The sequence below is a fragment of the Bos taurus genome, chromosome 6 (assembly GCF_002263795.3).
Source record: "Bos taurus isolate L1 Dominette 01449 registration number 42190680 breed Hereford chromosome 6, ARS-UCD2.0, whole genome shotgun sequence".
NCBI classification, from domain to species: domain Eukaryota; kingdom Metazoa; phylum Chordata; class Mammalia; order Artiodactyla; family Bovidae; genus Bos; species Bos taurus.
The window spans coordinates 71,978,403-72,006,208 of record NC_037333.1 but is presented as its reverse complement, the minus strand read 5'-3'; the positions used below and the strand labels follow the sequence as shown (position 1 = coordinate 72,006,208).

The 27,806-nt window shown below is 43.1% G+C and overlaps 1 protein-coding gene and 1 long non-coding RNA gene across 6 annotated transcripts in view; one reads left to right on the top strand and one right to left on the bottom strand.

The window, feature by feature from the left end:
- The first annotated feature begins 213 nt into the window (after nucleotides 1-213).
- Nucleotides 214-27,806, top strand: part of HOPX (HOP homeobox) — a 32,334-nt gene continuing 4,741 nt past the window's right edge. The window contains exons 1-2 of one of the 5 annotated variants that reach the window (XM_005207940.4): nucleotides 214-598; nucleotides 23,522-23,681. In XM_005207940.4, the coding sequence (XP_005207997.1) occupies nucleotides 23,538-23,681 (144 nt within the window). In that variant the 5' untranslated portion in view covers nucleotides 214-598; nucleotides 23,522-23,537. 5 annotated transcript variants of the gene reach the window in all.
- On the bottom strand, nucleotides 18,853-26,575 carry LOC104968891 (uncharacterized). Its single transcript, XR_009494904.1, has 2 exons — nucleotides 23,836-26,575; nucleotides 18,853-19,133 (listed from the first exon to the last, which is right to left on the bottom strand). It is a non-coding gene; the product is annotated as an uncharacterized lncRNA (long non-coding RNA).

Here is a 27,806-nt window from a genome sequence, read left to right as displayed (position 1 = left end):
TCTTTCAAAGGAGACCTCACATTGTATCATCCTAGCCTGATCCTCCCTTATAACTTATTTGTACATTCTGTGCCTGAAGAAAAAAAAAAAAAAACAACTTTTCATTGATTGGGCTATTGCCCAGGCTTTTAGTTTGTCATCCTGTCCACGGAGCTGCAAAATCAACCTCAAGCCTATGCTTTGAAATGAGGCAACATTTAACTGGAAGTCCATTCAAAATAAGGAGCTCAGGCCAAGGGTCCAGGGTCCTGCATTTCTTCCTTTTTCTCTCAGCTGCACCTCTCTCATCCGATCTTGGTGAAGAGTTCTCCTTTGCCAAGAAAGAGATCAGGGATAAGAAGGCAGTGCCGAGAAAGTTCCACGAGACTCTCAGAAGTCACCGCCTGAATACCAAACCTGAATTACCAGGAGAGATGGAACGCTCCGCTGTTCTCCTCCTGCCCACGCTGCAGGTTTTTCAGGTCCCTGCTTGAGCGTGCACTCACAGGCGTAAATAAACGTGCTATCCACAGCCTGCGTCAGCCAACCCAGCTATTTAAGCAGGCTGGCATCAGCTAACTCAGCATCCAAATCCAGCGCTTGCCTTTGCCGCTTCCACGTAAGTAACTTTCAGAGGTTTGCCTTTCAGGCAGAGGAATGAACTTGTGTAGAGACTGGACTGAAATGCTGTTGTGACCCTGTTTGCTATTCTGATAGGAAAAGGTAGAGACAAAAGGGAGAATTAAAGAGCCGGCCCCAAGCAGGGAGCCAGAGAACGATGAGGGGTGTGAGGCATCAGACGTTGGCAACCCTGCCTGGGAGTGGAGGGGCATTTGGAGCCAGGGGGAGTCTGTGTTGACCTTTTGACTAGCAGGTGAGATGTTTTTATATCTCTCCTATCTCTGAAAGACACAGTGAAAGCAGCGCTTGTAGGACTGTGCTCAGTGCATATGAATTTCTATCCTTTAGAAGTCAATATTGCTATTCTACACCTTAGTCTAAAATCAGATATAGTATTGTTTAAAAATATTTTTTGACCCAAAAGGAGTCAAAATTTCCAAAAGGGGAGGTGTCTCTGGGTTGATTAGAGGTGGCTCCGCTGAGAGTCTGCAATGCTATTTGTTGTTACTTCTGGTTCTCATAATCCTTATCAGTTATAACAATGAAAACATTGATCTTGTTTAAGATGAAAATAAACATGCTCTGGGCTTTGCAGAAATGTAACTTTGTGATATTTGAGCACCAGGTATCTAGGCAGATTGTTAAGTAAAGTGAAATAAGAATTAAAAGGCACAACATACCACAAAGCTTAGGTGAGAAGATCTTAGACAAGGAATGCAAAAAAATTCCCATGAGGTAGCATTGACAGTCAACAGGGCCCTGGAGTGTATTTAGTTCAGTAGGATTAAGAATAACCAGAGTCCAGAAAACAAAATACAGGTACTTGGGATTAAGGAAGGAAAAAGTAGGGGGAGCAGATAGTAGGGGGTATATAATTAGACATCATATTCATAAATGCATAGGACTAGAATAAGGAATGAAACATGATGTGACTTCCATGTGTGTGTGTTAGTAGCTCAGTTGTGTCCAACTCTGTGCGACCCCATGGACTGTAGCCCACCAGACTCCTCTGTCTATGGAATTCTCCAGGCAAGAATACTGTAGTGGGTTGCCACTCTCTTCTCCAGGGGATCTTCCCAACCCAGGGATCAAACCTGGAATTCCATAGTTCCTCCTTTTGGATCAAGAGTCTGGTGATGAAGAATCTGGGGGAAATCCAAGAGCTTTTTCCATGTAGTTCCCCTGCCCTCTGCCCCCAGTACTCATCTGGATGCCCATTTTCTGGATCCCTAGCAGTCTATGCGGAGAAGGCAATGGCACCCCACTCCAGTACTCTTGCCTGGAAAATCCATGGACAGAGGAGCCTGGTAGGCTGCAGTCCATGGGGTTGCTGTGGGTCGGACACGACTGAGCGACTTCACTTTCACTTTTCACTTTCCTGCATTGGAGAAGGAAATGGCAACCCACTCCAGTGTTCTTGCCTGGAGAATCCCAGGGACGGGGAAGCCTGGTGGGCTGCCATCTCTGGGGTCACACAGAGTTGGACATGACTGAAGTGACTTAGCAGCAGCAGCAGCAGTCCATGACCCTAAATAAAGACTCAGATTTAAGAAAGTGCATAATTTTTTAACTGAGCTGAAGCTGCTGACTAGGAACCTACAGAGAGGTAGTGGGGAGTCAAGACCCTTAACACAGCAGGCACTTCTTGCCACCAAACCGAAGCTCAGTTGTAAGGTCATAAAGGTCTGATTTCCATCGAGCAAATAATGATTAAGGGGCTTCTCTGAGCAAAGGTTAGTTGGGGGCCAAGAGGAAGAGAAAAGAAATATAAGGTGGCTTCTATTCTTAAAGAGTTTGAAATCTCAAATACAAGGATATAAGAAGCTAGCAAAAAATTAGTACAGACTGCATTGCACAAAATGATAAAATATGCAAACTACTCTATAGGAACAGCAAGCAGCTCAGTGGTTACCTGAGACAGGGGAGCTGGAAAGACAGTTACGCAGATTAGGAGGGTTTGGGGGTGATGGGTGTGTTCACTATCATGATTAGGCAACCATTTCTCACTTGTGAAAACTGATCAGATCACACACTTTAAACGTGCAGTGTTAGAAGCCAGTTATACTCAACAAGCAATAATTTAACAATTCACCTTTTTTTAGATAACTAAAAGCATTTCTAATAATCTGCCTAAGCAACATAATGAAAATGAGAAACGAGTATTTTGGGGAAAAATTAACTCAGTAAATAAAGTGAAGGCCCAAACCATCAAGATTGTGGACTTTTATAGAACTGGAAGGGTCCCAGAGATCATCTCAGGCGGTGGTTGTGCACCTCGAGAAAAATACCTGGGATTGAGCCCCGCCCCCACCTATTAAATCAGAACCCAGGAATGGGTGGTTCCAGTAATACTGTTTAAAGCTCTGCAGGTGATTCTAATGTGCAGCTGGGGATGGGAACCAGTGAAACCCAAACCACTCATGAGACACATGGACAGGGCAGGGCCTGCCCTCGGCCACATGAACCCCCAACCCCTTGACCATCGTGTGCCAGGGACCCAATTGGATAGTGATAGGACCTCAGAGGACGAGGGACCCCCAAGACCACTGCTTCTGGGTCCTCAGCACCACACTTCCAACTCTAGCTAGGGAAGGATATCTGGCGCATTTCCAGCAAATTCTTGGAACCCAGACATGTTCCTGGTGCCAGGCATGACGAATTAGTCAGAGCCTCAAAGGTGCATTATTTAAGGATTGTGCTAACGTGTGAGAAGGGATGTTTCAAAACTAAAGCTTCCTTTTGTTTCCTACATAATATCTAATCTAAGTCAGGGGATTATAATTATTGAAAAGAATCAGAGCGGATGCATCAGGCGCTCTGCTCTGGGGGACAGCCAAGTCGGTCTTTCAGGCGCTAGCCCGGGTTCTCAGCATTGGGATGAGTCTATTTGGCACCACGGGTCTTTTCATCATGATTCCCAGGGCAGCTGGGGCAGAAACATGAGCAGAGTGGAGTTTGTGGTTTCTGTTCTTCCTATGGGGCCCTCACCTTGGCACCTGTGTCCATGCAGGGGCAGGTGTAGGTCTGCCTTTGGGGCCGCAGAGCCTCACCTGCTCTGCCGGGGCCACCTGCCATGTTTCAGGTGGTTTCTTCCATTTCTCCTCCAAGTCCAACAATTTCTAGGGTCTCATCCCTTAGGGCTTTGCTTACCCAGTTCTGGAAAACTAATTAAAGTAATAATGTTAATAGACAATGATTGTTTAATGAGTTATGTCCCTCCCTGGTATATTACATAGGTTTCAACAAGATAACACATCTGGGAGTTCTTTGAATATAATTACCATTGGGAGGGAGTAATCAGCAGAATCAAAGTTTTAGTCAAAATGTGCTGTGCAGGAGACCTGGGTTCAATCCCTGGGTTAGGAAGATCCCTTGGAGAAGGGAATGGCAACCCACTCCAGTATTCTTGCCTGGGAAATCCCATGGACAGAGGAGCCTGCCCGACTAAACCATCACCATCACCATATCCCTATTACTCAGAATCCCAGGCAACTTACTGGGGGAAATTATACCAAAATTGGGAGTTTTCAATAGAAGTCCTGCAGTCACTTCCCATATGGACCTTCCTACACATTGTGGGCCCTAAGAGATTTCTTTTTATGAATGAGTCTATTCTTTGTTAAATGCATTCATCCTCCTCAGAGATGGCTGCCTTTCATTTATCTTTCTGAGAAATGGAAAGTCACCATCAGGTCACTACAGTAGGGATTGCTGCTGCTGCTGCTAAGTCGCTTCAGTCATGTCTGACTCTGTGCGACCCCATAGACGGCAGCCCACCAGGCTCCCCCGTCCCTGGGATTCTTCAGGCAAGAACACTGGAGTGGGTTGCCATTTCCTTCTCCAATGCGAAAGTGAAAAGTGAAAGTGAAGTCGCTCAGTTGTGTCCAACTCCTAGCGACCCCATGGACTGCAGCCCACCAGGCTCCTCCGTCCGTGGGATTTTCCAGGCAAGAGTACTGGAGTGGGGTGCCATTGCCTTCCCCCACAGTAGGGATTAAGACGTCAATAAATTCTGCTTCCAGGGCTCTATAAATATTACCTGCTTCCTTCTCAGGGCAGAAGGCTGGCACTGGCAGAGCAACTTGCCCAGGCTTAGTGACAAGGGGCCTCCTCCCTTGGGGACCCAGTCCTGCAGCCTGGGGCAAGGTATCCCCTTAGTTCCTGTGACTCTGACAGACTTTCTTGCATTTGGAAAGCTCAGATTGCTGCAGCTCTTGTTGGCAAGTGGTAGCTATACTAGGTAGGGCCAGCCTCTGAAGAGGGGTGTGATCAGGGTGTTCTGAACCTCTCTCCGGGGAAGCAGAGTCTGCCAGATACAGGAGCTACACGGCACAGAGTCCTGACTGGTGAGAACAGCCGTGAGCGAGGAGGGGAAAGGTGAGCATCGTCCTGGGCCCCTGGAGACCAGGAGACAGCAGACCCAAGCTCTGGGGTAAAGGATTAGACTGTTGCCACCAGGGTAGTACCCTCAAATTTGCTTTAATGCTGCAGATGAAGCCAAATGTTTCTTCTTCTTACCGTTCAGTTTCACCAAAAAAAAAAATTTTTTTTTTTTAAATAAGTGACAGGTTTGCACCACTGATGAAATAGGGTTGTAAAACAGTGACAGAATTTCTACCTTCTTGGTATGACATGTCTGAATATTTTCCCTTCATCTTTGTTTCTAAATTCTCTCTGTGTGGAATGGCTTACTTTTCTTGGATATACATATATATTTTAGGGCTGTGTCATGATCTGTCACCCACATCAGTTTTTGGATTTTGTTGATGGTTTCCTCCAAATTGAAAAAGCCAGGTGAACAGGGCTATGCAATGATGAAATTGTTAGAGGGGTGGCCTGTGGCCTGGAGTGATTTATGAAGTACTAACCTGTGTTCTTGCCTGGAGAATCCCAGGGATGGGGGAGCCTGGTGGGCTGCTGTCTATGGGGTCACACAGAGTCGGACACGACTGAAGCGAATTAGCAGCAGCAGCAACCTGCCTATTAAAAACCAACACCTGAGGAGGGACTCCGTGCTTCCATGCAGGGGGCACAGATTCAATCACTGGTCAGGAACTAAGATCCTGAATTCCATGTGGTGCCGAACCCCCCAACAACTGAGGATCCCAAGGTGGCCCCTGGACCACACCTGTCCTGTCCACAGGCCTTGGGCCAGTGGAGAACAGGCTTGAGGCTGCAAAGGAAAGGGCCTGTCCCCACACAGTGGTTGCCTGCATCTGCCCTCTTCCTGGCCCGGTTCCCTTAGCCTCCCCTGCCTGCCAGTGACCTCGATGTGGCTTTGGGGTTCCAGTGCTGTTGATTCTGAGCACAGGCAGGGTCTGGGTCGTATGAATGCCTGACCAAGCAGGTGCAGATCAGGCTGTCCTTTTTAATGGCTGGGGAAGTCCCTTGATCTTTAGGTGATAAAGTAAACACTCCTCCACAGATCTCCAAGGTAGACAGGTCCTCGCAAGGCAGACAGCCTAGCCTGGGAAGCAGAGCAGGAGTCTGGTGGTCAGGAACCTGTTATATTTTCAGCTCTACTTCAGCTATTATGGAATTTTAAGTGGGAGGGAAAAGCCTAAAACATCAGTTGTTCCAGTGGAGTACTACTAGTGCCTCCTTTCATTCTAAAAAATACCTGACCTTGAGCAATATACTATCTGGTCATCTGTGACTACAGTATATGAAGGAACAAGAGAGTAGGGTGAGTTGCCCTGTATCTTGGGTTAGTTGGAGGCTGAACTGCCTGTGAACCCAGGCCTCCCCACTCCTCATTCTGGCCTCTCTGCCAAGTCACTCACTCCCCAGTGACTCAGGTTCCCTGTGGGAAGCATTGTATCCATCCTGCCCGGCCAGAGAACCAAAAAGAAGTTCAAAATGAATGCTAGGGGTTCAAGGAAACTTGTGATCAACAAATCACAAGGTCAAGTTACTCTGATATTTGCTTTAGGCTCTTGTTAGCGCATGGCCATGTTTAGGACATGATAGAAGCTCTTTTGAAAGTAGAGAAGTTAAGCTTCTCAGGTGACATTAGTGGTAAAGAACCCATCTGCCAATACAGGAGACTTAAGAGACTCAGTTTCGGTCCCTGGGTCGGGAAGATCCCCTGGAGAAGGGCATGGCAACCCTCTCCAGTATTCTTGCCTGGAGAATCCCATGGACAGAGGAGCCTGGAGGGTTACAGTCCACAAGGTTGCAAAGAGTCGGACACAACTGAAGAGACTTAGCACGCATATTACTTTTACCCATCCTTGTATAATTTCTTGTGATTTACTTCTGGTGGTTTTGATAAAAAGTGATCAAACATAAAAATCCAGTCAGATCACTCATGAATGAACTATTCTATCTTTATATGTTAAAACAAAAACAAAGTCACATACAACGTAAGGCAGACACTGATCCACTCTAATCTCCTTGTGTAACTGGGCAGGAAACTAATGGCGCTCATTCCAGCTATTAGATCTAGATGGATCACGAAGGAAGCTTCCTGTAATTCTTAAGGCCATGACAGATCTGTTTAGACAGTCTAGTTTTTGTTGATGTATTTTCGTTTCCTTCCTGTGTGCTTGCTCCCTGAGGAAATTTACATAAACGATTTTCCCCAGTGCTTATATTCCCTCCCTCCTTTCCAGATTTCTAGTCTACTGGTCCAGGAGCGAAATATGTTTTTAAAAAATCTTTAATTCAATAATTTATGCCTGGAAGTGTCTATCACTTTATTATATGTTCTTCACGCTCTTTGTGAATAGTAGAGTAGCATCCTTTGGAGATGACTAGAACTGAGGTTTATGAAGCATGTGTGAAGAAGGAGGGAGGGCTTCTCCTGCCTTCATTAGCCTGGTACCCAGTTCAGGGTTCCACAGTTCAAAAGGAAAGAAAGTCTTTCAAACTAGCTCGAAAGAAGTCTATGAGGAGTGGCAAAAGGACCCTATGCTGTTTAAATTGGGTGAGAGAGGGCTAGAGAGTCATTTGATGATGGCACTGAAAAGCATGGAGTATGTGGACCTGGAGGTCAGTGACCAGCTATTCACCTTGCCCTTTGGGGAAAAAAGCCAGCCCAGGTAGTCTGCACATGAAGAATATGAGGTAAGCTGTAATATATTCCCTCATTATGCAGCAAATACATTGGAAAGAATTATACAGGCAAGCTCTGAAAGATGGGGCAGTCCAACAATATTTTCGTCTTCAAAGTCTTTTTTTTTTTTTGTCTTTAGGCTCATGTTGAATTAACATATTCCTTAACTCATAGTACACACAAGACTCTTCTTAGGTTTTATATCTCATTCTATTTCTTTTGCTCTCCCAGTCTCCCTCTTTCTTGCTCTCTCTTTTAACTCAACACCACATTTTTATGGTCTACCTGTGTTGCCAATTATATTTCTAATATTTCCAATGCATTATTTCTAACTCCAGTTTAATAGTCTGCTACTTGATCCATTGGTTTATCTAATCCTCTAGTTTTAGACAGTTCTTCTGCCTACAATTCTCACAAATGTTGCTATAATGAATACCCTCACAGGTATAGTCAACCACCATTTAGATCTGGTTGGTGGAAGACAGGGGATTGGAGTGGAGTGGGCTAGATGGCCTGTGTTTTCTCTAAGCAATATGGAATATTGAGTCGCCCATACAAAATGGAGATGCCTGATATTGTAACTTCTAGTCTAGTATTTCATGGAGAAGGAAATGGCAACCCATTCCAGTATTCTTGCCTGGAGATTCCTGTGGATGGAGGAGCCTGGTGGGCTGCTATCCATGGGGTCGCACAGAGTCGGACACGACTGAAGTGACTTGGCATGCATGCATGCATTGGAAAAGGAAATGGCAACCGACTCCAGTATTCTTGCCTGGAGAATCCCAGGGACGGAGGAGCCTGGTGGGCTGCCATCTATGGGGTTGCACAGAGTTGGACACGACTACAGCGACTTAGCAGCAGCAGTAGTCGAGTATTTCAAACATTTAGAAGCTTCACTAAGTTTCTTTTATAAGACTTTAAAAACTGATTGAAATAATTTTCTAGAACTTAAAGAGCGTGATCTTCAGCAATCACTCCTTCTCAAAATGTTATTTTCTTAAACTTGAGTTGGCAGTTTTAGAAGCATTTCATTTCTTTGTATTGCTGACTGATTACTGGACAAAGCAAATGAAATATTTTAAGAAATCTTATTAGGAATAAAGCAGAGTGAAGTTTTTATGGTGTTTTGCTATATTAATGATCGCAAAAGCTGGTGTTATCAGTTGCCCAACATTGTATCCTGAACCACTGAAAGCTGGATTAGAACCTTAACAATGGTATCTTATATCTATACCATGTTTATAATTTATAGTGATATTCATAAACTTAATCTGTCTCACTGAATCCTACAACAACCCTGTGAGACAGGTGGAGTAGGATTATAGCTTCAATTATAGATGAAGAAATGGAGGTTCAAAACAATTAAGTGAGTTGTCCAAAGTCGCTTGGAGACTTAAGTGCTACTGTTGGAAAGAGCATGCAGGTCTTCTGATGCTCCATCCAGGCTCTTTCTGCAAAATTATATCTGATGCTCAGAGAAAAGATCTACTGTAGGTTCAGAGCTAGCTTTCTGGTATATCTGTCCTTTCCAATTATTTTGTGATGTTAATGGTTAGGCTAGAGCTGCACGCCCTCTGTTTATCCCATTAGCTGAACACCTGTTCATAAAAACCACTCAATGGGGGAAAAATAAGGCCCATATAACTGAGTATCATGGCAACAAGCAGCATGCATGGTTGGACTTTGGCATAATTTGGAGCTCTACAAAGAAACCAGGTGTGTGTCATTTTATCCATTACTTAAAGTACAGTCATAAAATAAGAATGGTAGTTGGACCATAAAAAATAATAATTGATTCAAGTGTATTTGTGCAAAGAGATAATTCCATTCTATCAAAGAACCTTTCCAGCAAATGCACAAACAACCTGAAGAAGTTACGCCTGCTTGCACTGGGCAGGTTTCAACAGCCTGTGAGCCAGCAGCCTGAACATCTACTGATCATGCCTGTGTAGTCCCGTGAAGGTGCCCAACTGCTTTTCCTTACTAGGTAATTAGGACTCAGGCAAAAATACTATATAACCCAGCATACATTTTGAAAATTAATAAATCATGATGACATGTCTCCAGAATTACAAATGAACAGCCCTCTTCAGAGTCAGGCACAGGAGTGAGAATATTTTCAGAAAGAAACTAATTTTTTACCATTCTAAAGTGACAGAATGACCACAGAGAAATATGACAGTTCTACTTTATTCTGAATTATCTATGCATGGTTTAGAGGGACCAAATTTTTAAAATACCAGACTGATTTCCATCATCAGAATTTAAAGTTTATTTTTATTTGGCTGTGCTAGGTCTTATGAGGGATCATAGTTGCAGCATGGGGAATCTAGTTCTCTGACCAGGGATGGAACCCAGACCCCTTGCACTGGGAGGGCAGGGTCTTAACCACTGGACCACCAGGGAAGTCCCAGCTTTCAAGGTTTTGAGCATCCTTCCTTTTCTATGCAACAAACACATGCACCTCAATACTGACTTAATGTAATTAATGTTCTAGATAAAACATAATTAGGAAGCTTAATGGCTGACACAAAAACTAATATTAAAAATATACTCTAAAACATAAAAAGAATGTTAATCTGCCCTTTTGACTTATTTGTGCCATTTTTCTTCTCCACCAACTTCAGAAAGTTGATCTTTTGTTACTTGATTCTAAGTTTAGTAGTGCAAATTTGTCTTTATGTTTAATGGTTTTCTTTAGAAATACCATAACAGAAGTCTAATTTCTTCGTGTGTTAGAGCATCAGACATTTTTCAAACAGAAGGCTTGATGATTCAGTTTTCTTCACAAGTCTCATGCCTCCTGTTTTATCTAGTTTGAAAAGGCTTGGCTGTGTATCATGGAAATCTCTAGTACAAGCCATTTTTGTTTTATTTATGTTTGATCATAGGACCAATCTCTGTTTGATATGTAATAGGTATTCACACTTACTAAGCTCTAGTACAACTCTGCTAACAATACCCAAAGCAGGCCGAAGCCCAAGCATTATTCACCCTGTGAGATAAATTCTATTCTGTGTATTCAAACTGAAATAAAAATGAAAGTTAGGAAATTTGAAGCTGTAGTGTATCCTCTTACCTTTTAACCATAGAGCTGCAAGAGTATGCTTTCTTGAGAGCAAAAAGCAGCCTCCTATTCAACACTTTGGGTAGGTATATGTGGTCTGTCCTCAAGATCCTAATAAGGCCTGCATCTTGCTAATACATAACAGTAGCTCAGATTCCTAAATTCAAAGGAGAATTTTTACTATCCTACACCAAAGTGAGAAATTTAACGTTTTACATGTAATGAGGGGACCGGACGTCTAGATTTGCCTGGACATTTTTCATATAGGCCTGTTGTTCTGGTGTAATTATTCAAGTATCCCTTTTACACTTAAATGTCACCACTCAAGTGATGACAAATTATATGGCCATGTTAATTTAACAGATAGACTGAATATTAAAAAAGCACTGTGACTCAAAATGTTTCTTGGGTCCCTCAGTTGTCCTTTGAAGTAGCAACTAGGTACAAAGTGCTGCGTAGATCATGGACACGCCCTAGGGGGACACTGTACTCCCCTTTCTCAGGTCCATGGCATCATTAAGCTGCTGATGAAGAATAACATGAAAATTCAAAACCCAGGCCATTCTCATCATCAGAATTTAAAAAGAGAAACAATCTCAGAGGTCATCTGACCCAATAACTTGACTTTTTCTGGCTGAAGAAATAATCATAACACTCTTGGAAATGTGTATGTTATTTTACAGCTTTCTAAGTTGTTTCATGAGCATAATATTCAGTAATTTCACTGGATCACAACCAGAGTAAATAGGCAGGAAGGGAAGTTTTTATTCACATTTTACAGAGAAGAGAACTAGATTTCAAATAAGTTAAAAAAACAAAAAACAAAACCCAAACCGAAAAAACCAAACCTCAGCCAAGATAATGTAACTATTAAGTAGAGGTGTTAAAGTTGAAATCAGCTCTGACTTCTAGCTCAGTGATCTTTCCATTATTCCATACCAGTTTAGTATTTTCACTCATTAATGAGGATTTATTTAACATGTATCCCCTACATATAATTCATCTGTTAAAAAAACACAAACATTCCCTCTTTGGAGAAAACTTTATTTCTGCTTCTCTTTCCCTTCCTATCTACAAAGAGCTCTGGTCAGCAACTGAACTGTTCTTGCCTAGCAGCGCACTTAGGGACTGGCTAAAAGGATGAGGAGGAGAGGACCATGCAAAGTAACCTCTGGCTTTTTATTTACCATTCACATCGTTAATCGTATCTCAGATGACCTGCTTTTCACATCAATCCTTCTCAACATTCCCCGTTTCTTCTTCCTCTTTCCCCTTCCTTAGTTCCTCTAGGACACACAGACAAAATGCAGCTCTAATTACTATGCCTTCATCAAGACAAAGATAAGCTGTGATTTTTGAAAATAAAGTTCAATCAACATGCGTTTGATCATAAGCCTTCACTACACACCCAACAAAGTGTCAGGGACTATTCTGCATACTTCACAGGCATCAAAGTTGTGCCATCAGCCTATAATATTCTCAAAACTTTCCCTGCCAAACCCCTTTCATATCTGCACCAAAACCTCATCTCTCTCAAGTCAAATTTTAATCAACACTCCTTTTTCTTAAGCATTGCTTTCAAAATAAAGAAATGATTTCTTATTAAATTTCACTAGGATAATTTATCAGGATTATTTTCTATTCTTTTCCAGTTATGAATTATATAGCATTTCAGTTACATTCCCTTTTGTGGGTTAGCCTGGGATTCTATTTACTATAATTATAATACTATAGTTTACAGTATTATTTCTAGAGAAAAATTTCTGAATTCATAACAATAATAGTAGAAATAAACCTTTGAAAAGCAACCTGCTTACAAAATGGAGATCTCCTCTAAGAAGATTATGGAAATGGGATTGCCCTCTTTCATTTACCCATTTATTTCTAAGGAGGTAGACTGAGTGCTCCACTTGTTTCGCAAAAGGAGTATAAGGTTTTATTATTGATTTTCACTGTTTTCCTATGTTTCCACATACAAATCTTTGGATTAGAACATGAGTTGGGCTATCAATGAAAAGAACTCAGTGTTCAGGCAAAGAATTTTATGTCCAAAGTTAATTAATGATTAATTCACTGCTGGAAGTCATTCACTTCCAACAGTTTTTCATAATATCTTGCTATTTTCTGTAAATGGCTATAGAAGGTCTGGACCGCAGAAGGATTTGTTCCAACAATAGTCTTAGGAAGTTCCTTAATTAAGTCAACGAAACTGTGTACATGTAGGGGTTAAAATAGCAGCAATACTCACTAAGAGCCAGCTAATCTGGTTGGAGCCAACCCATCTGACCCATTCTATCAGATGCTGTAACTCTTTCTCGTTTGTGTACTATATTATTCATATAATGTCATCTTTCAAGTACATCTGTACCAATTAAAGAAGAGCATGTGTGGGGAAAAAAAAATGCTAGCCTGACTGATGGTGCTGCTAGTATTAACTAAAATCACAACTAATCCATTTAACTGGGTCAGAGTCATGTCTGGTCACCAGGGTTGAGAAATGTGTCACAGGGAAGAAGCTCTGCTCTCAGACCAGCCCCACCCCACGGAAGCTGGAGCAGACAGGGGACACAGCCTCACTCCTGTCCTAGGAGCACCACTCAGCTTGACTGCCCCCCTTCCCGCAACCACCTATCAGGGTGCTTCTATCTACCTAGCTACTTGGTACACAGAGGTAAGGCAGTGTAATGGTTAAAAACATGGATGCAGAAATTACACTTTCTGGGTTTTAATGCCTGCTCTGCCACTCACTTCATTTGTGACTTGGAGAAGGTTATACACATCTCCTTGGGGAAAGTGTATAATTTCCATCATTTTACACATATATTAAGTGGAGACAATAAGAGTGTCTATCACATAGTGTTATTGTTCTTCTAACACTTAAACGAGTCAATATGTCTAAGACATTTAGGACTGTGCCTGACACATAATAATTACTCAATATTACTCAATTACTCAATATATATGTTGTTGTGAGGTTTCTGTATCTGATTCAAAAATAGGAATCAGCTCTGTGTTGTTTGGGGCAGTGAGAACCAAAGGGCATTATTAGGAGGCTAGAATGTTATTTTTTCCAGTGTTATGTTTTGGTTTTGAACATGGCAGGTCCTGATTGTTGAAAACACAGAGCACTGTCTTCCTAACTTTTGTCCTAAATCAAGTCAGGCCAGATGCCATTGGCTACATTCAGTTCAAAAGACACACAGTGAGCACCTATTAAGTGGTAGACACACCTAACGAGTGCTGGAGAAATGGAAATCTGTAAGAGATGACATAAACACCAAGGAAAGCCTATAATTTGTTGGGGAAGACAAGCCCATGAACAAATTATTTCAAAACGACTTCAATTTGGTCATTATTCTCATAGGCCAAGACAGCCTCAAAAACTCTCCTCACCAATTCATAGAATAATTGTTCCTGCTTATTAACTTCCTCACTACTCACCTTCTGTCCTAGTAATGCTTTCTCATTAGTAGATGAAAGTATGTTAGGGAGTGGTGGTGAGGAATGAGCAAAGAAACTAACATTTTATGGAAAATATCAACTGCTAAGTTCAAATCAATATACAACATGTAGAACTGCTCATGAGAAAACCTGCCACCCTCATCTGGTTAGTACCGAGAAGTTCCATCTAGGAATATCTCTTAAGATGGAGCAATATATACAGCATTTGATTTTTTTTTTTCTCTCAAAAAAAGGTTCTTATTTCAACCATTGTGCATTACCATTCCAGAAAGATAAAAAAGGGATTGAAACTCAGAAAGAGTGAAACTTACAATTCTTACCAGTTTGCTACCCAGAAGATGCCCTACTGAACTATGGTTTTTAAAAAACAATAGTACAAGGACTGGGGCTTCCTAGGTAGTGCTAGTGGTGCAGAACCCTCCTGCCAATGCAGGAGACATAAGAGACATGGGTTCTATCCTTAGGTCAGGGAAGATCCCCTGGAGGAGGGGATGACAACCCACTCCAGTATTCTTGCCCGGGAAATCCCATGGACAGAGGAACCTGGCGGGCTACAGCCCATAGGGTGGCAAAGAGTCAGACACGACTGGAATGACTTAGTATGAACACATGCATAACGATTTCCCTGGTGGTTCAGTGGGTAGGACTCTGCACTCCCAAAGCAGAGGGCCTGGGTTCCATCCCTAGTCAGGGAACTAGATCCCATATGCTGCAACTAAAATCCCACATGCCACAAGGAAGACCTGGCACTGCCAAATAAGTTAGTTACCTAAAAAAAGTAGTATTTTCCATAAGCAAACACTTTACAGTTTAGAAACACTTTCCTTACAACAATATCATATGAACTTTACAACAGAGCAGTGAACTAGACCCAGGTGTGTATTATTACACCCCTTCTTTCCACGAAAGAAATGGAGGCTCAGCAAAGTGATATTTCAAACGATTAGTGCTCAAGAGTTCTAATTATTTGACCTTTTCATTACATTGGCTCAAGTTTCAGTTTGCTTTTAATTCTGCTGGGTTTCCTGAAATAGAGGAGCTTCTAAGGCAAGAGGAAAGCAAGTCTAAAGAGGAGGACCTGGAATGTACTAAGCCGGATTAGCAAATACACAGGACACATATAAAAGTGGGCATAGGATATACAGAACTTAAAGCAAGGCAGCATTTCATATTTTTAAGTCGTGGCTTAACTCCTAAGAGATACGCAACCCCAGAGCAGGGCTGAAACGCTGAAAACTAAATCTGATGATACCTTCGCCTAGCAAAACTTTGAGAAATGAGAGGTGCTTGGGGTGGTAGCATTGCTGGTGACCAGTTGGAATGAATGAATTCAAGCCCTAAGCCTTCCTGCCCCATGGAGTCAAGAGCAGCATATTTTGGGAGAATAAAGCATGCTTGTCATTGTGAGCAGGCAGGTGGTTCCGTGAGTGCCCGTAGCTGTTACACTGGATCAGAAGTTAAGAGTTCAGATCATACCAGACAAACTTGAACGTTTCCCCAAAAGGTACTTCAAAGTGTGGAGTCAGAACAAAACTTGAAAGGGGGTGATTTCATTCTCTCTGTTGCCTTGGTGTCAAGTAGATACTAGGGCTTTCCCAGGAGAGGTGAGGAATTCTACAAGAGGGTTGGGCTGTGGCAGCCACTAGGGAATGAGGCTGGAGAGACCAGTCAGTCAGAAATGGCCTGCCTGCCCCAGTTCCAGCTCTTCACTAAAGGGAAAGACCGTGACCAAAACTGGAGCTCAAAGATCCAAGCAGGTGATTTAATCATATCTTAGAATTTCTGTGACATCAAAAGAGTGTAAGGAGACTGCATTTTGGAAGTAGGCGTCAATCTTGCTTATGACATCAAGAGCTGATGTTACAGCTGTGGCCAGAATAAAAAGGGGAATTCTGAGTCTTCCTCTGATGCTGTAGATAAGTTAGTTAACCTTTCTTGACCACAAAACAGGACCAATTCCATTCTATTTCTAAGAGAGGATTGTGAGCAAAACTGAAAGAACTAAGAGTAACCCACTTTTAAACTGGAAGGCAGTACCCCCATGGTCATGGTATTGCAGTTCAAAGACTGAGCACATTAGTTGATCTCACATGTTTATATCTTATTTTAAGCCCACAACCAAATAATCTCTTTTATTCTTCCTGCCTATCCCTACATCCTTTCTTCTTCCTTATTCAGTTGTTTTAAGTCCATCTCTGTCGTTTTGATCTGGAGACTTTGATATTTGCTTAAAGGGTGAGGGAACAATAAATTGATACAGCTAACACATTTTTTAAGTGCAGAGCGAAGTCCTGACTCCCAGAAGCTCTGTAGAAGGGAAGATAGAAACATTTTTAGCATTATACAGACAAAAGGCCTGCTGTAATTAGTTTTCCATCCATCTTTCGCATTGTTCTTGGTGACCAGTGGAAATAACGAGCTAGCCTGAAGACAGTCTAAACTCTCCAAAAATACCTCAAATCTCCTTCTGGGCTCCAGCAGGAAACACTCTTTTTATACACTAAATAGTAAACGTATGGAAAACTTTAGCACAAGAAGTTAAGCAGGATGGAGACATAAACAGCTTCAAGAAGGTTTAGATATTATTCATGGACACACACAAAAAAATCTAACCATTTTGGAAAAAAATTAAAAAGTTTGCCAATACAAGTGTTGATGAGAATGTCGAGCAAGGAAATGCTACCTACTGCTGGAAGAAGTACAGTTTTTCTTTTTTTCATTTTCAGTTTTTTAAAACTAATCTTTATTGGAGTATTGTTGCTTTACAATGTTGTTAGTTTCTACTGTACAGCAAAGTGAGTCAGCTATACATAAATATCCCCCTCTTTTTTTTGGATTTTCTTCCCATTTAGGTCACCAGAGAGCATTGAGCTCCCTGTGCTATATTAGTCCCCTGTTCTCATTCTTTATCTATTTTATATATAGTATCAATAGTGTATGTATGAGGAGTATAGTATAGTTTTGTTCAACAATTTTGGAAAAGAAGTTGGTATAATGTTGTAAAGCTACTAGTCACATACCTTATGACCAGTTCCACTCCTAGAGAAGTCTTCCTAAAAGTGCTTCAGAGGACATATACAAAAATGTTCAGAGACACAGTGTTCATAATAGCAAAACACTGGAGACAACCCAAATATCCACCAACAGGAAAAGACATAAATACATTGTAATGTGTTCACTAAATGGAAACAACCGAATATGAATGAACTTCTCTACACGCTGAGATATGAATGGATCTTGAAAACATGTTGATGGACAAAGCAATCTACAGAAGAATTATATATAGTGTGATATCGTTTTTATAGATCTCAAAAACATAAAGACTTTTAAAAAGCTCTTTTAGGGATGCATACACATGTGATACGGAGAAGGCAATGGCACCCCACTCCAGTACTCTTGCCTGGAAAATCCCATGAACAGAGGAGCCTGGTGGGCTGCAGTCCATGGGGTCGCTAAGAGTCGGACACGACTGAGCGACTTCACTTTCACTTTTCACTTTCATGCATTGGAGAAGGAAATGGCAACCCACTCCAGTATTCTTGCCTGGAGAATTCCAGGGACAGAAGAGCCTAGTGGGCTGCTGTCTATGGGGTCGCACAGAGTTGGACACAATTGAAGCGACTTAGCAGCAACACACATGTGATAGAACTAATTTTTCCACAATATTGTAAAGTAATTAGCCTCAAATTAAAATAAGTAAATTAATTTTTAAAATTAAAAATAAATAAAAATAAAAGACTAATTTTTAAAGAAAAATGCTAAATCTTCTAATTTCAAGGTAATAAATATTAAAAAAGAGAAAAATATAAAAAAGAAAAAATTTAGGTCATCTGTATTCCCACAGTCTAGATATAAACACTGTTAACATTTTGTTGTATTTTCCTCTGTTTTTTTTAAACAAGTAAAATTGTAATCAATATAGCATTAAAAAGTCTTTTCCTATTTAGATTTGGAACCTTGTTTATCTGAAGACAGCAATGATGCTAAGTGTGTAGGAAAGGTGTATTTATAATCTAATGTTCAGTTTTAAGTTGTATTCTGTAAATTGTCTATATAAATAATAACTTAAACTTTAGCATTTCCTGCATTGGAAAATTCAAAAATTTATAGAATCGTTTGTCAAGGTTGGCAAATCTCTTCCACTGTAATCTTTGGTTTCTAAATCATTTATGGAACTTTGTATGGTAATAAGGTAGAAGGATTTTACCTTATGATGGTCTGCTTTCTTAAATTCTAATCTTGGAGCTCCCTGGTGTCGCAGTGGTTAAGAATCTGCCTGCCAATGCAGGGGACGCAGGTTGGATCCCTGGTCTGGGAAGATCCCACATGCCGTGGAGCAACTAAGCCCATGTGCCACAACTGCTGAGTCTGAGCTCTAGAGTCTGTGCTCTGGAACAAGTGAAACCACCGCAACGAGAAGCCCGTGCTCCGCAGCAAAGACTAGCTCATGTTCACCACAGCTAGAGAAAGCCCGTGCAAAGCAAAGAAGACCCAGCACAGCCAAAAATAAATTTAAAAAAAAATTCTAATCTCAACACAAGAATGTGTTTTTGTATGAGGGAGGGGATATATGTATAAACTTAGTCATGCAGCAGAAAGTTAACGCAACGTTGTAGAGCAATTGTACTCCAATTTAAAAAAAGAAAAAACTTCAAAGAAAATAGAATTTCTTTTTAAGATTTATTTTATTTTTTGGCAGTGGCGGGGTTTTTGCCACTGCATGAAGGCTTTCTCTAGTCGAGGTGAGCAGGGGCCACTCTTCATTGTGTGCTCTGACTTCTCATTTCGGTGGCTTGTCTTTTCTTCACAATGGCTTGTCTTTTCATCACGATGGCTTGTCCTGCTGCATGGGCTCAGTAGTTGTGGCACACTGGCTTAGGTGCTCCTTGGCACGTGGGATCTCAGATTCTTAACCACTGAATCACCAGGGAAGCCCAAGAATATGTTCTATTTGAAAAAGATTTTTAAAGGGTTTTATATTATTTCTGAATTTTTCAAAGCATAGTGAAATTTCTCTTAATAATTCATAATATTAAAGACATTTTCCACATTCCTGACCATATATACAAAAGGTAAATAGTGTAATGTCTAAATTTCTTCTCCAATGTATATTTTTAGAAGTTTATTCCTTTAAAACTACCTCAACCTACTGTCTGCTCAAGTGTTGAGATGATATACAGCAGCAGAGTTAGAAGATACTTTAAAGCATCTTTACAGTATAAGAAATAAGAGGTCTTAAATGTTTATAGTTGATTTTAACAATTAAGTTGTAAAATCTTGTGAGAGCCGAAATATTTTTTGTGTCTCTGCCATGCTGACTTCCTACAGTGTGGTTTTGGTTCAGGAGGTCTGTAGTGGTCCTGGACATTTCTACAGGTGATTGTAAGCCCCAGCAGGCATGAGAACTACTGTTCTAAGCTTAAAGACATTAACCACCAGGTTCATATTTGAAGAACAAACAAAAACAAGAAAAGTCCTTTCCTTTAACATAGCCTTGTGTTAGCCTGAGGAAGCAGATCAATATTCTACTCCTATGTGTCAATTTCTGAGAGATACTGACAGCCTGGGTGATCCCCCCTGGCACTCCATCCAGAGTGGCTCAGTAAGTGATAAGGGAGAAAACTCTGCTTCCAAAGACCCACCACTTTCCTTGGAGAAATGGTGGCATGTTATTTTTTTCACTTAAGAAAATACAGAATGGTTCAAGAGCACGTTGCTTCCAGAAAGTTTACAGTGAACATAATGGAGACACAAGCTAAAGTAAATTGGGGGATGACCCTAAAGAATGATCCATCTGCTTTCTTTGTTTTGTCAGTTCACCATGGGATGGTTTATGAGGAGTATCTGCCACTGATCACTTTTTTTTTTAATGTATTTATTTTACTGTACTGGGTCTTAGTTGGGGCTTATGGGATCTAGTTCCCCGACCAGGAATTGAACCCAGGGCCCCTGCATCGGGAGCGAGGATTCTCAGCCACTGGACCACCAGAAAAGTCCAGGAAGTCCCATGCCACTGATAACCTTCTTCTCTTAGTTTGATATTTTCGGCATTACAGAGAGATCAGAATGGCTGGGAAGGGGAGAAGAAGATGGTAAATGTGAGCCCAGAGAGATTTCTGCAGGTCCCAGCTAGTAGCACTCTCCATGAGCTGGTTCATATAGGTGGATACTTTCAAATAAATAAATAAATAAATGACTATAGGATTAAGGGACAAAGGTAAAGCTGTAAGATTGGCACAAATGTCTATCCAGGCATTGAAATTTACAAAAGAGCCAGCAGCTTTCATTTAACCTCTTGCAAAGGTTTATGCATTGTCTTCTTGCAACCACAAAAGAAAACACAACCACAGGACTCTTTGAATGTTTCATAAGATATTAATAACCACAGCAACGATCAACGTGTGCTCAGAGTAAAGATTAAGAAGCTTTAAAATATTTTTAGTTCCTTTCATCTGACATTGTTTAGACTACCTTCAGAGATATTTTTCAACAGTTTCCTTACTGGAAAGAGTTGAGAAGTTTTATAAGGCCAAGGTTACTAGGGTGATGTGATTTATAAATTTCCTTTGAAAGAAAGAGAGGGAAAGAAGAAATGGAGGAGCAGCAGCAAACACATGTTAACCAAAGACAACTGAAACGACAGAGACTGAGCTTTGTGGGGAAATAAGAGGTAGATATCTCAATCATGGTTAGATCTTCTATCCTCATTTCTAGAAATCAAGTTTGTTTGGTGTATGTAAGAGAAGTAGGTACTTTCTAATGGTCCTCCCATAGCAACCAACCAAGTCCAATGCCCTTAGTCAAATAACTCAAGGAGAACTTTAAAGCCAAGTGGACCTATCCATAAAACATCATATAAAGTCCTGTAAGAGGGAGCCACAAAAATATAAGAGAAAATGCACCTGATTAAGAATGTGTCACCTTTGAGTTGTGTAATAATGGTTAAGAAACAAAAAGAGGGAAAGAAGTACACGAGGAATAGTCCTTGAATCTGAGTTCAGTTTAGAAATTTGTGCGTTTGATGAACACTTCTGAAAGACTGGGGATTCTACAAAGAAGCAGCAAAAATTTTCCTGGAAGAGCCACCGTAACTGTGTCACTGGAAATAGTTGGACTCTTTTTAGGGCAAGGAATAAAACCAGAGGCAGGAGTTTCCTCTCGCCTGTGTTTTCTTTTTTTTTCCAGGCAAAATGAGCAGTGGTGGGTGGTTCCAGTGGGCAGGTTTGGCAGGTTGGTATCCTATGAGGTCAGTCAATGCCCATTCAAAATATAAACAAGCCCCTGCTTGATTTTTTCTGCCAAACTAAAGACAGGATGGCCTGTTGAGAAGGATCTAGAAGAGCACAGTACTGAAAGAGAAGCCAAGGCTTTTCCATTCTATGATGCTGGGCATCAAGGTTCTTTCCAGCTTTGAAGTTCTGTGTCAAAGAAAGAGGGGGACAGGCACCAACAGGAGAAGAGGCATTTACGACCTGGCTTAACCTCATCCTGCCTCACCACTGGGACAGGCATCACTGGGACAGATTTTAAAGTTAGGGAGCACAGAACTGCCTAAAAACACCAAGATTTCACTATAACCTAACAACTGGTTTGACCCCAGGATCTCTCACAGTAGAATGATTTCTTGTCTCACCTCTTCAAGTGACCAAGAGGAGAAGGAAAAACATTTAGGGAGCCCAGGATGCAGGTCACAATAGAAAAGTTTATCACAGCCTCGGGGACATTATGCAGGCAGGTCAGTGGATTGTGGCTCATCCCCAGGTACAAACTACATCAAAATCCACTCGGGATTGTGCTGGCTGATTTTGCAATTGTTTGTTAAAACAACAAACCAAGGTGTTTCCCACACACGTGCTTGTCTTTTACTGTCAGAGATGGCAAGTCCTGACCTGTCTGTCCCAAGTCCTCAGCCAAGAACTTGAACACTCTAACTTCCTACATCTCAATACATCTTAAACTGGGGGAAGGGGAAGGGTGCACATCTGCCATTTTTTAGCCCCATTTCAGAGGCTACTTAGGTATGAGATATGCAGCAGGAAGTCATGTTGCCTCAAATCTGCTAGAACAATCCATACATGCATGCTAAGTTGCTGCAGTCGTGTCCGACTTTGTGACCGCATGGACTGCAGCCTACCAGGCTCCTCTGTCCATGGGATTCTCCAGGCAAGAATACTTGAGTGGGTTGCCATGCCCTCTTCCAGGGGATCTTCCCTGACCCAGGGATTGAACCGGCATCTCTTACGTCTCCTGCATTGGCAGGTGGTTCTTCACCATTACCGTCACCTGAGAAGCCCCTGCTAGAGCACTATTTGGCTCTAAAGTAAGGAAATATAAAAGACCTTGAAGCTGGTCAAACACCCATTCTCTTGACTTTGCAGTTATTTTTAATACACTCACAGGGGATGTCTGATTAAAAAGATAGTTGCTGTAGATCCTCCTCAGCTGGATTTGGGCTCTGTCTTGGAAATCCTTATCTAGAGAGGCTCATAGTGAAGTGGACTCTACTGCACCCTGCGGGAATCATGTCCAGGCCACGCTGGGCCATGAAGAGCCGGTTGACAGGAAGCTTCCTACTCACAGCTTTAGTTCGAAAAACCTGGGGTAGAGGGATGAAGAAGGTTGCAGATTTCAGGGTGACTCACACAAGCCCTCAGGTGGAAATTTCTCCTGCTGCTCAGTCCCTGGCCCTGGAAAGTGCAGGGGTGAAGCGCTGCAGACCTATCTCCACCTCTGTAAAAGGCAGAGATTAAAAGCGCCGCCCCCATTTCCCCAACTGTGAAAAGTAACTTCTGCCCTCTGGGTCATTTCTCTGAAGGAGGTGTGGGGTGTACCGCCCTCCCTGGAGAGGCTGCAAAGTGCTAAACCGCTTTAGAGGCAGCAGGGCTTGCAAGGGTGAGGCGTCCCGCCGTGGAACCCGGCTGTCAGCCCAGCGATCCGTCAGGACTGTCACCAGAGCAGCTCCCTCTGCCCGGAGGAAGCGTTTGAAGGCGGTTTTTCAAAAATCACCGCCGCTCTTCCTCCACTCTTTCCTTAAGGCCTCAAGGCGGGGAGGGTGCGGCCGCCTCCTCCTTGCATTGCCCTAGAGCAGGGGCCCCGGGGAAACCTGTTGTAAAAACTGGGGTCAGGAGGGAGGCCCAAGGACGTGCAGGGATCCCCTAGGCGCGCCCCCGGAAGGGCCCCGCGCAGGCTCCCGGCACAGCCTGCAGCGCGGGACACCCGCGCGCCGTGCCACCGCAGGCGGGGACAGCCCCGCGGGCTGAGGGCACCCCGGATCGCCGTTCCTCCCTGCGCTCTGCCCACGGCCTCGCTCATCACCGCCGCTTCTCCCTCTCTAGCAGCCGTGCCGGAACCATGTCGACCGAGACCGCGAGCGGCCCCACTGAGGACCAGGTGGAGATCCTGGAGTACAACTTCAACAAGGTCAACAAGCACCCGGACCCCACCACGCTGTGCCTGATCGCGGCAGAGGCAGGCCTTTCAGAGGAGGAGACCCAGGTAAGCCCCGGCTAGCGCCCCGCGCGCCCACGCTCCCGCCCCTCCGGACAGCCTAGATCTCGAGAAGGTGAGGGCCTCCCTCGCCCTCGGCTCCCGCCTGGCCTTCTTCCCCCGGATCTATCAGCGTTTCTGCCCGCACCCCGGGAGCCCAGACCTGCATCGCTTCCACCGCAGCATCCCTGCTTCTCGGCTCCACCCGCGCCGGGTCTGCCCTGCACCCCAGCCGAGTGGCTCCCGCAGAAGCTGCTTAGAAACCCCACGCCCGCCCTCCCGTCTGATTTTCCTCTCTCCCCTGCAGCCAGAGAAAGCACTCTCTCCTCCCGCCGGGCTGGGAGCCGCGTCAATGAACCCACTTTTGTCTTGCTTTCCCAGGTTTAGTTCCCCTCTGGGCTCTGAGCGAAACCTGCCGGAGAGGCGCCGCGTTCGCCCACTGAGCCCAGCGTCCACAAATCTATTCCCAGCGGGAATGTCAGAGCTGGACGGGATCGTAGTGATAAGCTATAAATTCAGTCCTCGGGGTTGGTAAACGAGGAAACAGGTTCAGAGGGAGGGAATTGTCATGACGGCACAGGTCGTTATGCATGCTCTTTCCACCACATCTCGCTGCAGCTTCCGCTCAGCTGCAGAGCTAAAATTGAAGGGAGTCAGGGAGATTTGGTTCCGATTTTTAAAAATTCCACGGTTCTAAGGAGATCTAGGATCTTCTTTTTCTGGAGTTTTCTGACAAGGTAGACATCTAACATTACAACTGAAGGGAGCGAAGAAAGATGTCACTGTAAGTGCACTGATTTATTTATCTATTTTAAAAACTTCTGTATTATCCTGAAAATCGTTTAGGACAGAGAATGTAACACTGCCCAGGATTTTAGCCACTAGGAGCTGGCTTGAAGGAGTACTGGCTCCTTCAACCGACTTTTTTTTTTAACCCCTGCCTAAACTCTGACTTCTATTTTCCCTTTGGTCATGGAAAGACAGTTATGCCTGATAATACCACTTGGAACTCCTCTAGCATCTCTCCCATGGGAACCCAAAGCACTTCACACCACTAGTCTCAAGTCTAAAGCAGAGACTTTCTTATTCTTCCCATTTTATAGACCAGGGCATCAGACATTTTGTTCTCTCCTCACCATGAATCATAACTTAGATGAAGCTTAAGAGCCTGTAATGGGTGCTTCAGTAGATCAAGACCCCAAGATACATCTTGGATCCCAAGTCCAAAATGATTTTTACTAACTAAGCCTTTGAACGTGGTGGGCTACAGTCCATGGGGTTGCAAAGAGTCGGACACGACTGAGCGACTAACACTTTTGAAGAATTTGCCTGTAGGAGATTCTCCCATTCCTAGGTCCAACAGAAAGTCAAACATATCTTTTTAGAGAAGGAAACAGCTGTCTGGCTAACCAGAACCAGAACTTAATAGAAGGTAATTTAGTGATTTAGTGTAACCCAAGTCTAACAGCTCATGTTTCTGTGAACCACCCCCTTTTTCCCCAGGAGGCAGCCTGCTGAACTTTTGTCATTTAAAATCCCACGCTATATTTAGAAAAGAGGAGTGATCACAGAGACAGTAACTCAACTTCTTAAAAAGAAAGCTGTGGATTCACTGTGGGCTCTGTGAAAGTGTTAGTCACTCAGTCATGTCCAAGCTCCTCTGTCTGTGGGATTTTCCAGGCAAGAATACTGGAGTGGGTCACCATTCCCTTCTCCAGGGGATCTTTCCCACCCAGGGATTGAACCTGAGTCTCCCACATTGCAGGCAGATTCTTTATCATCTGAGTCAGATTCTCCCTTGGCAAGTTACTGTCATTCCCTTATCCGTAAAGCAGAATGATTACATTGACCTTTGTAAGAGATGATGCTTGCCACCTATTGTTCCAGGTATTCTCCAAGTATTAAATCCTTTATTTTCTACAACAATGCTGTGAAGTGGGTGCTTTTGGCCCCATTGCACAGATAAGGGAATTGATTTACAGAAAGGTTAAATAATTTGCTTAAGGCCACAGCTGGGAGGCAGCAGAGCTGGGATCTGTGGCCTAGCAGTCTGGCCCCCTGGCCTGGATGCTTAAATATCATGCTGTTTTGTCTCCACAGAAAAGAAATGGAAACAACTGGATGGGATGGGAGGAAAAAAAACAAACTATACCATAAATGACAGTCATCTCAGGCTGCATTCAGTCTTTCCTCAGGATACACCTTATATGAGAGAACTGCACTGAAATCAGGTTTGAGGCAGGAAGAAAAAGAGGGCAGCCTTCTGTAATCAAGGTCAGCCAGTTCAGACCCCTGCACAGCAGGTTCCTCCACCCTCTCAGGCAGCCCTTCTCCCATCTCACCTCTTCTCCCACCCTCAAATGGCAAATGGGCGACCCAGCTCTGAAGTGAGCCTTTGCGGGGATGAGTCAGCCTCATAGCAGGGCCCTTTGCTTCCTTTTCCTGCCACAAGGCCAACACCTTCTTCCTCCCCGACATTGCCGCAGCTTGGCTTTACCCCTTTGTCTTCCAGCACCAACCACAAGGAAGCATCTGAGACCCAAGAGCTCAGAGAGAGGCGAAATTGAGCAATTTCAGAGGAAGAGGCTTCCTAGGTGACCCTCTGTCCGCTCTTATCAGATCAGATCTCATCTTCCTACTTCCCATCCTCCCCCCAAACCCGCCATCCCCTTAACCCCCTGCCAACCGTCCCACCCCCACGGGGACTGGTGGGCGAGAACGGTCTCCCTGGAGGGACCCTGTAAATAACTGATGGAGGCCAGGGTGTGCTGGGCCTGCACATAAGCAGTGTCTGCTATCAATACTTTCTCTGTTTCTTTTATTAATGTTGCCTTTTTCCATAAGAAAAGGTCGTCAAAGCCAAGATAATATTTATTTCACATGCTTGCTCTCTTTATGCCTAATACCACCCACTTCCAGAATTGGATTCATATTCTTTTTCCTAGAACAAGGAATACTAGGAAAAGAAAAATAAGCATGCTATGCTACTGTGAGATATTAACAGTTAATGCAAGCTGATTCACACTGCTGATACTTTGGCAAAAGTAAGACTAAAAGGTTAAACTCTTCCCTGACTGGGGACTTTGACCCCTTTGTAACTGTCCCATTGTAGGACAGTGTTCTCTATGTGGAGGGACACCAACAGGAACCCAGCATGAGGTGAAGGATGCTCTAATGTAAATAACTTTTTAAGGTGCATTTGCTGGGGTCCTTGTTATTCAGTCATGTCTAACTCTGCGACCCCGTGCACTGCAGCACACCAGGCTTCCCTGTCCTTCACTAGGTCCTAAAGTTTGAGCAAACTCCTGCCCATCAAGTCCATGATGCTGTCCAACCATCTCATCCTCTGCTGTGCCCTTCTCCTTCTGCCTTCAATCTTTCCCAACATCAGGGTCTTTTCTAATGAGTCAGTTCTTTGCATCAGAATGCCAAAGTATTGGAGCTTCAGCTTCAGTCCCAGCATGGATTTTTTTCTCATGACAGTAATTAGATTTCCCCTATATTTAAATTAGATAAACTTTACAGAATCCCAACCCCTGTGTCTTTTATTATTTTTGAAGTCAGTGTGAGAAGGGGCTGGGAAAGCTCTCATCAGCCCCTTGGGAGGTTAGGATGATCTGCCATTTTCTATTATCACCGATTCAACCCCAGTGTAGTTGCATTGGTTCTTAGATTGGTTTCCAGAATTTTTGTCTCCTTTTAATATCCTGGGATTCTTCCCAGAACCCTGGTTTTAGTTGTTAGATGTTTCATCAGTGGAAAAAGACCTCTAAAGGTCTCCTCCTAGAAAGAATGAAATGTTAGTTACTGGAGTAAAGGACAGGAACAGTATTATTTTGCCTCAACCCCTCCACATCACAGGGTCTAATTATCATCTGTTCCCTTGGAGTAAATAAATCTCCATCAATGGGTGAGGCTAATGAGGGCATCTGTTTATAAGCAAGCAAAGGATGAATGTCTATCCCAGGGGATGACCGACCAAAACAAAGAAGAGACAGAAAAGCCAGGTGGAAAATTAGTCTCGACATGAGTGAGATGTGATAAGATTCCGCTCTGAAGGTGAAAAAAAGCAAGCGAGGTGTTTAATAGTTTTTTTTGGAGAGCAACTGGTTTGCTAAATTATTATACATGTGT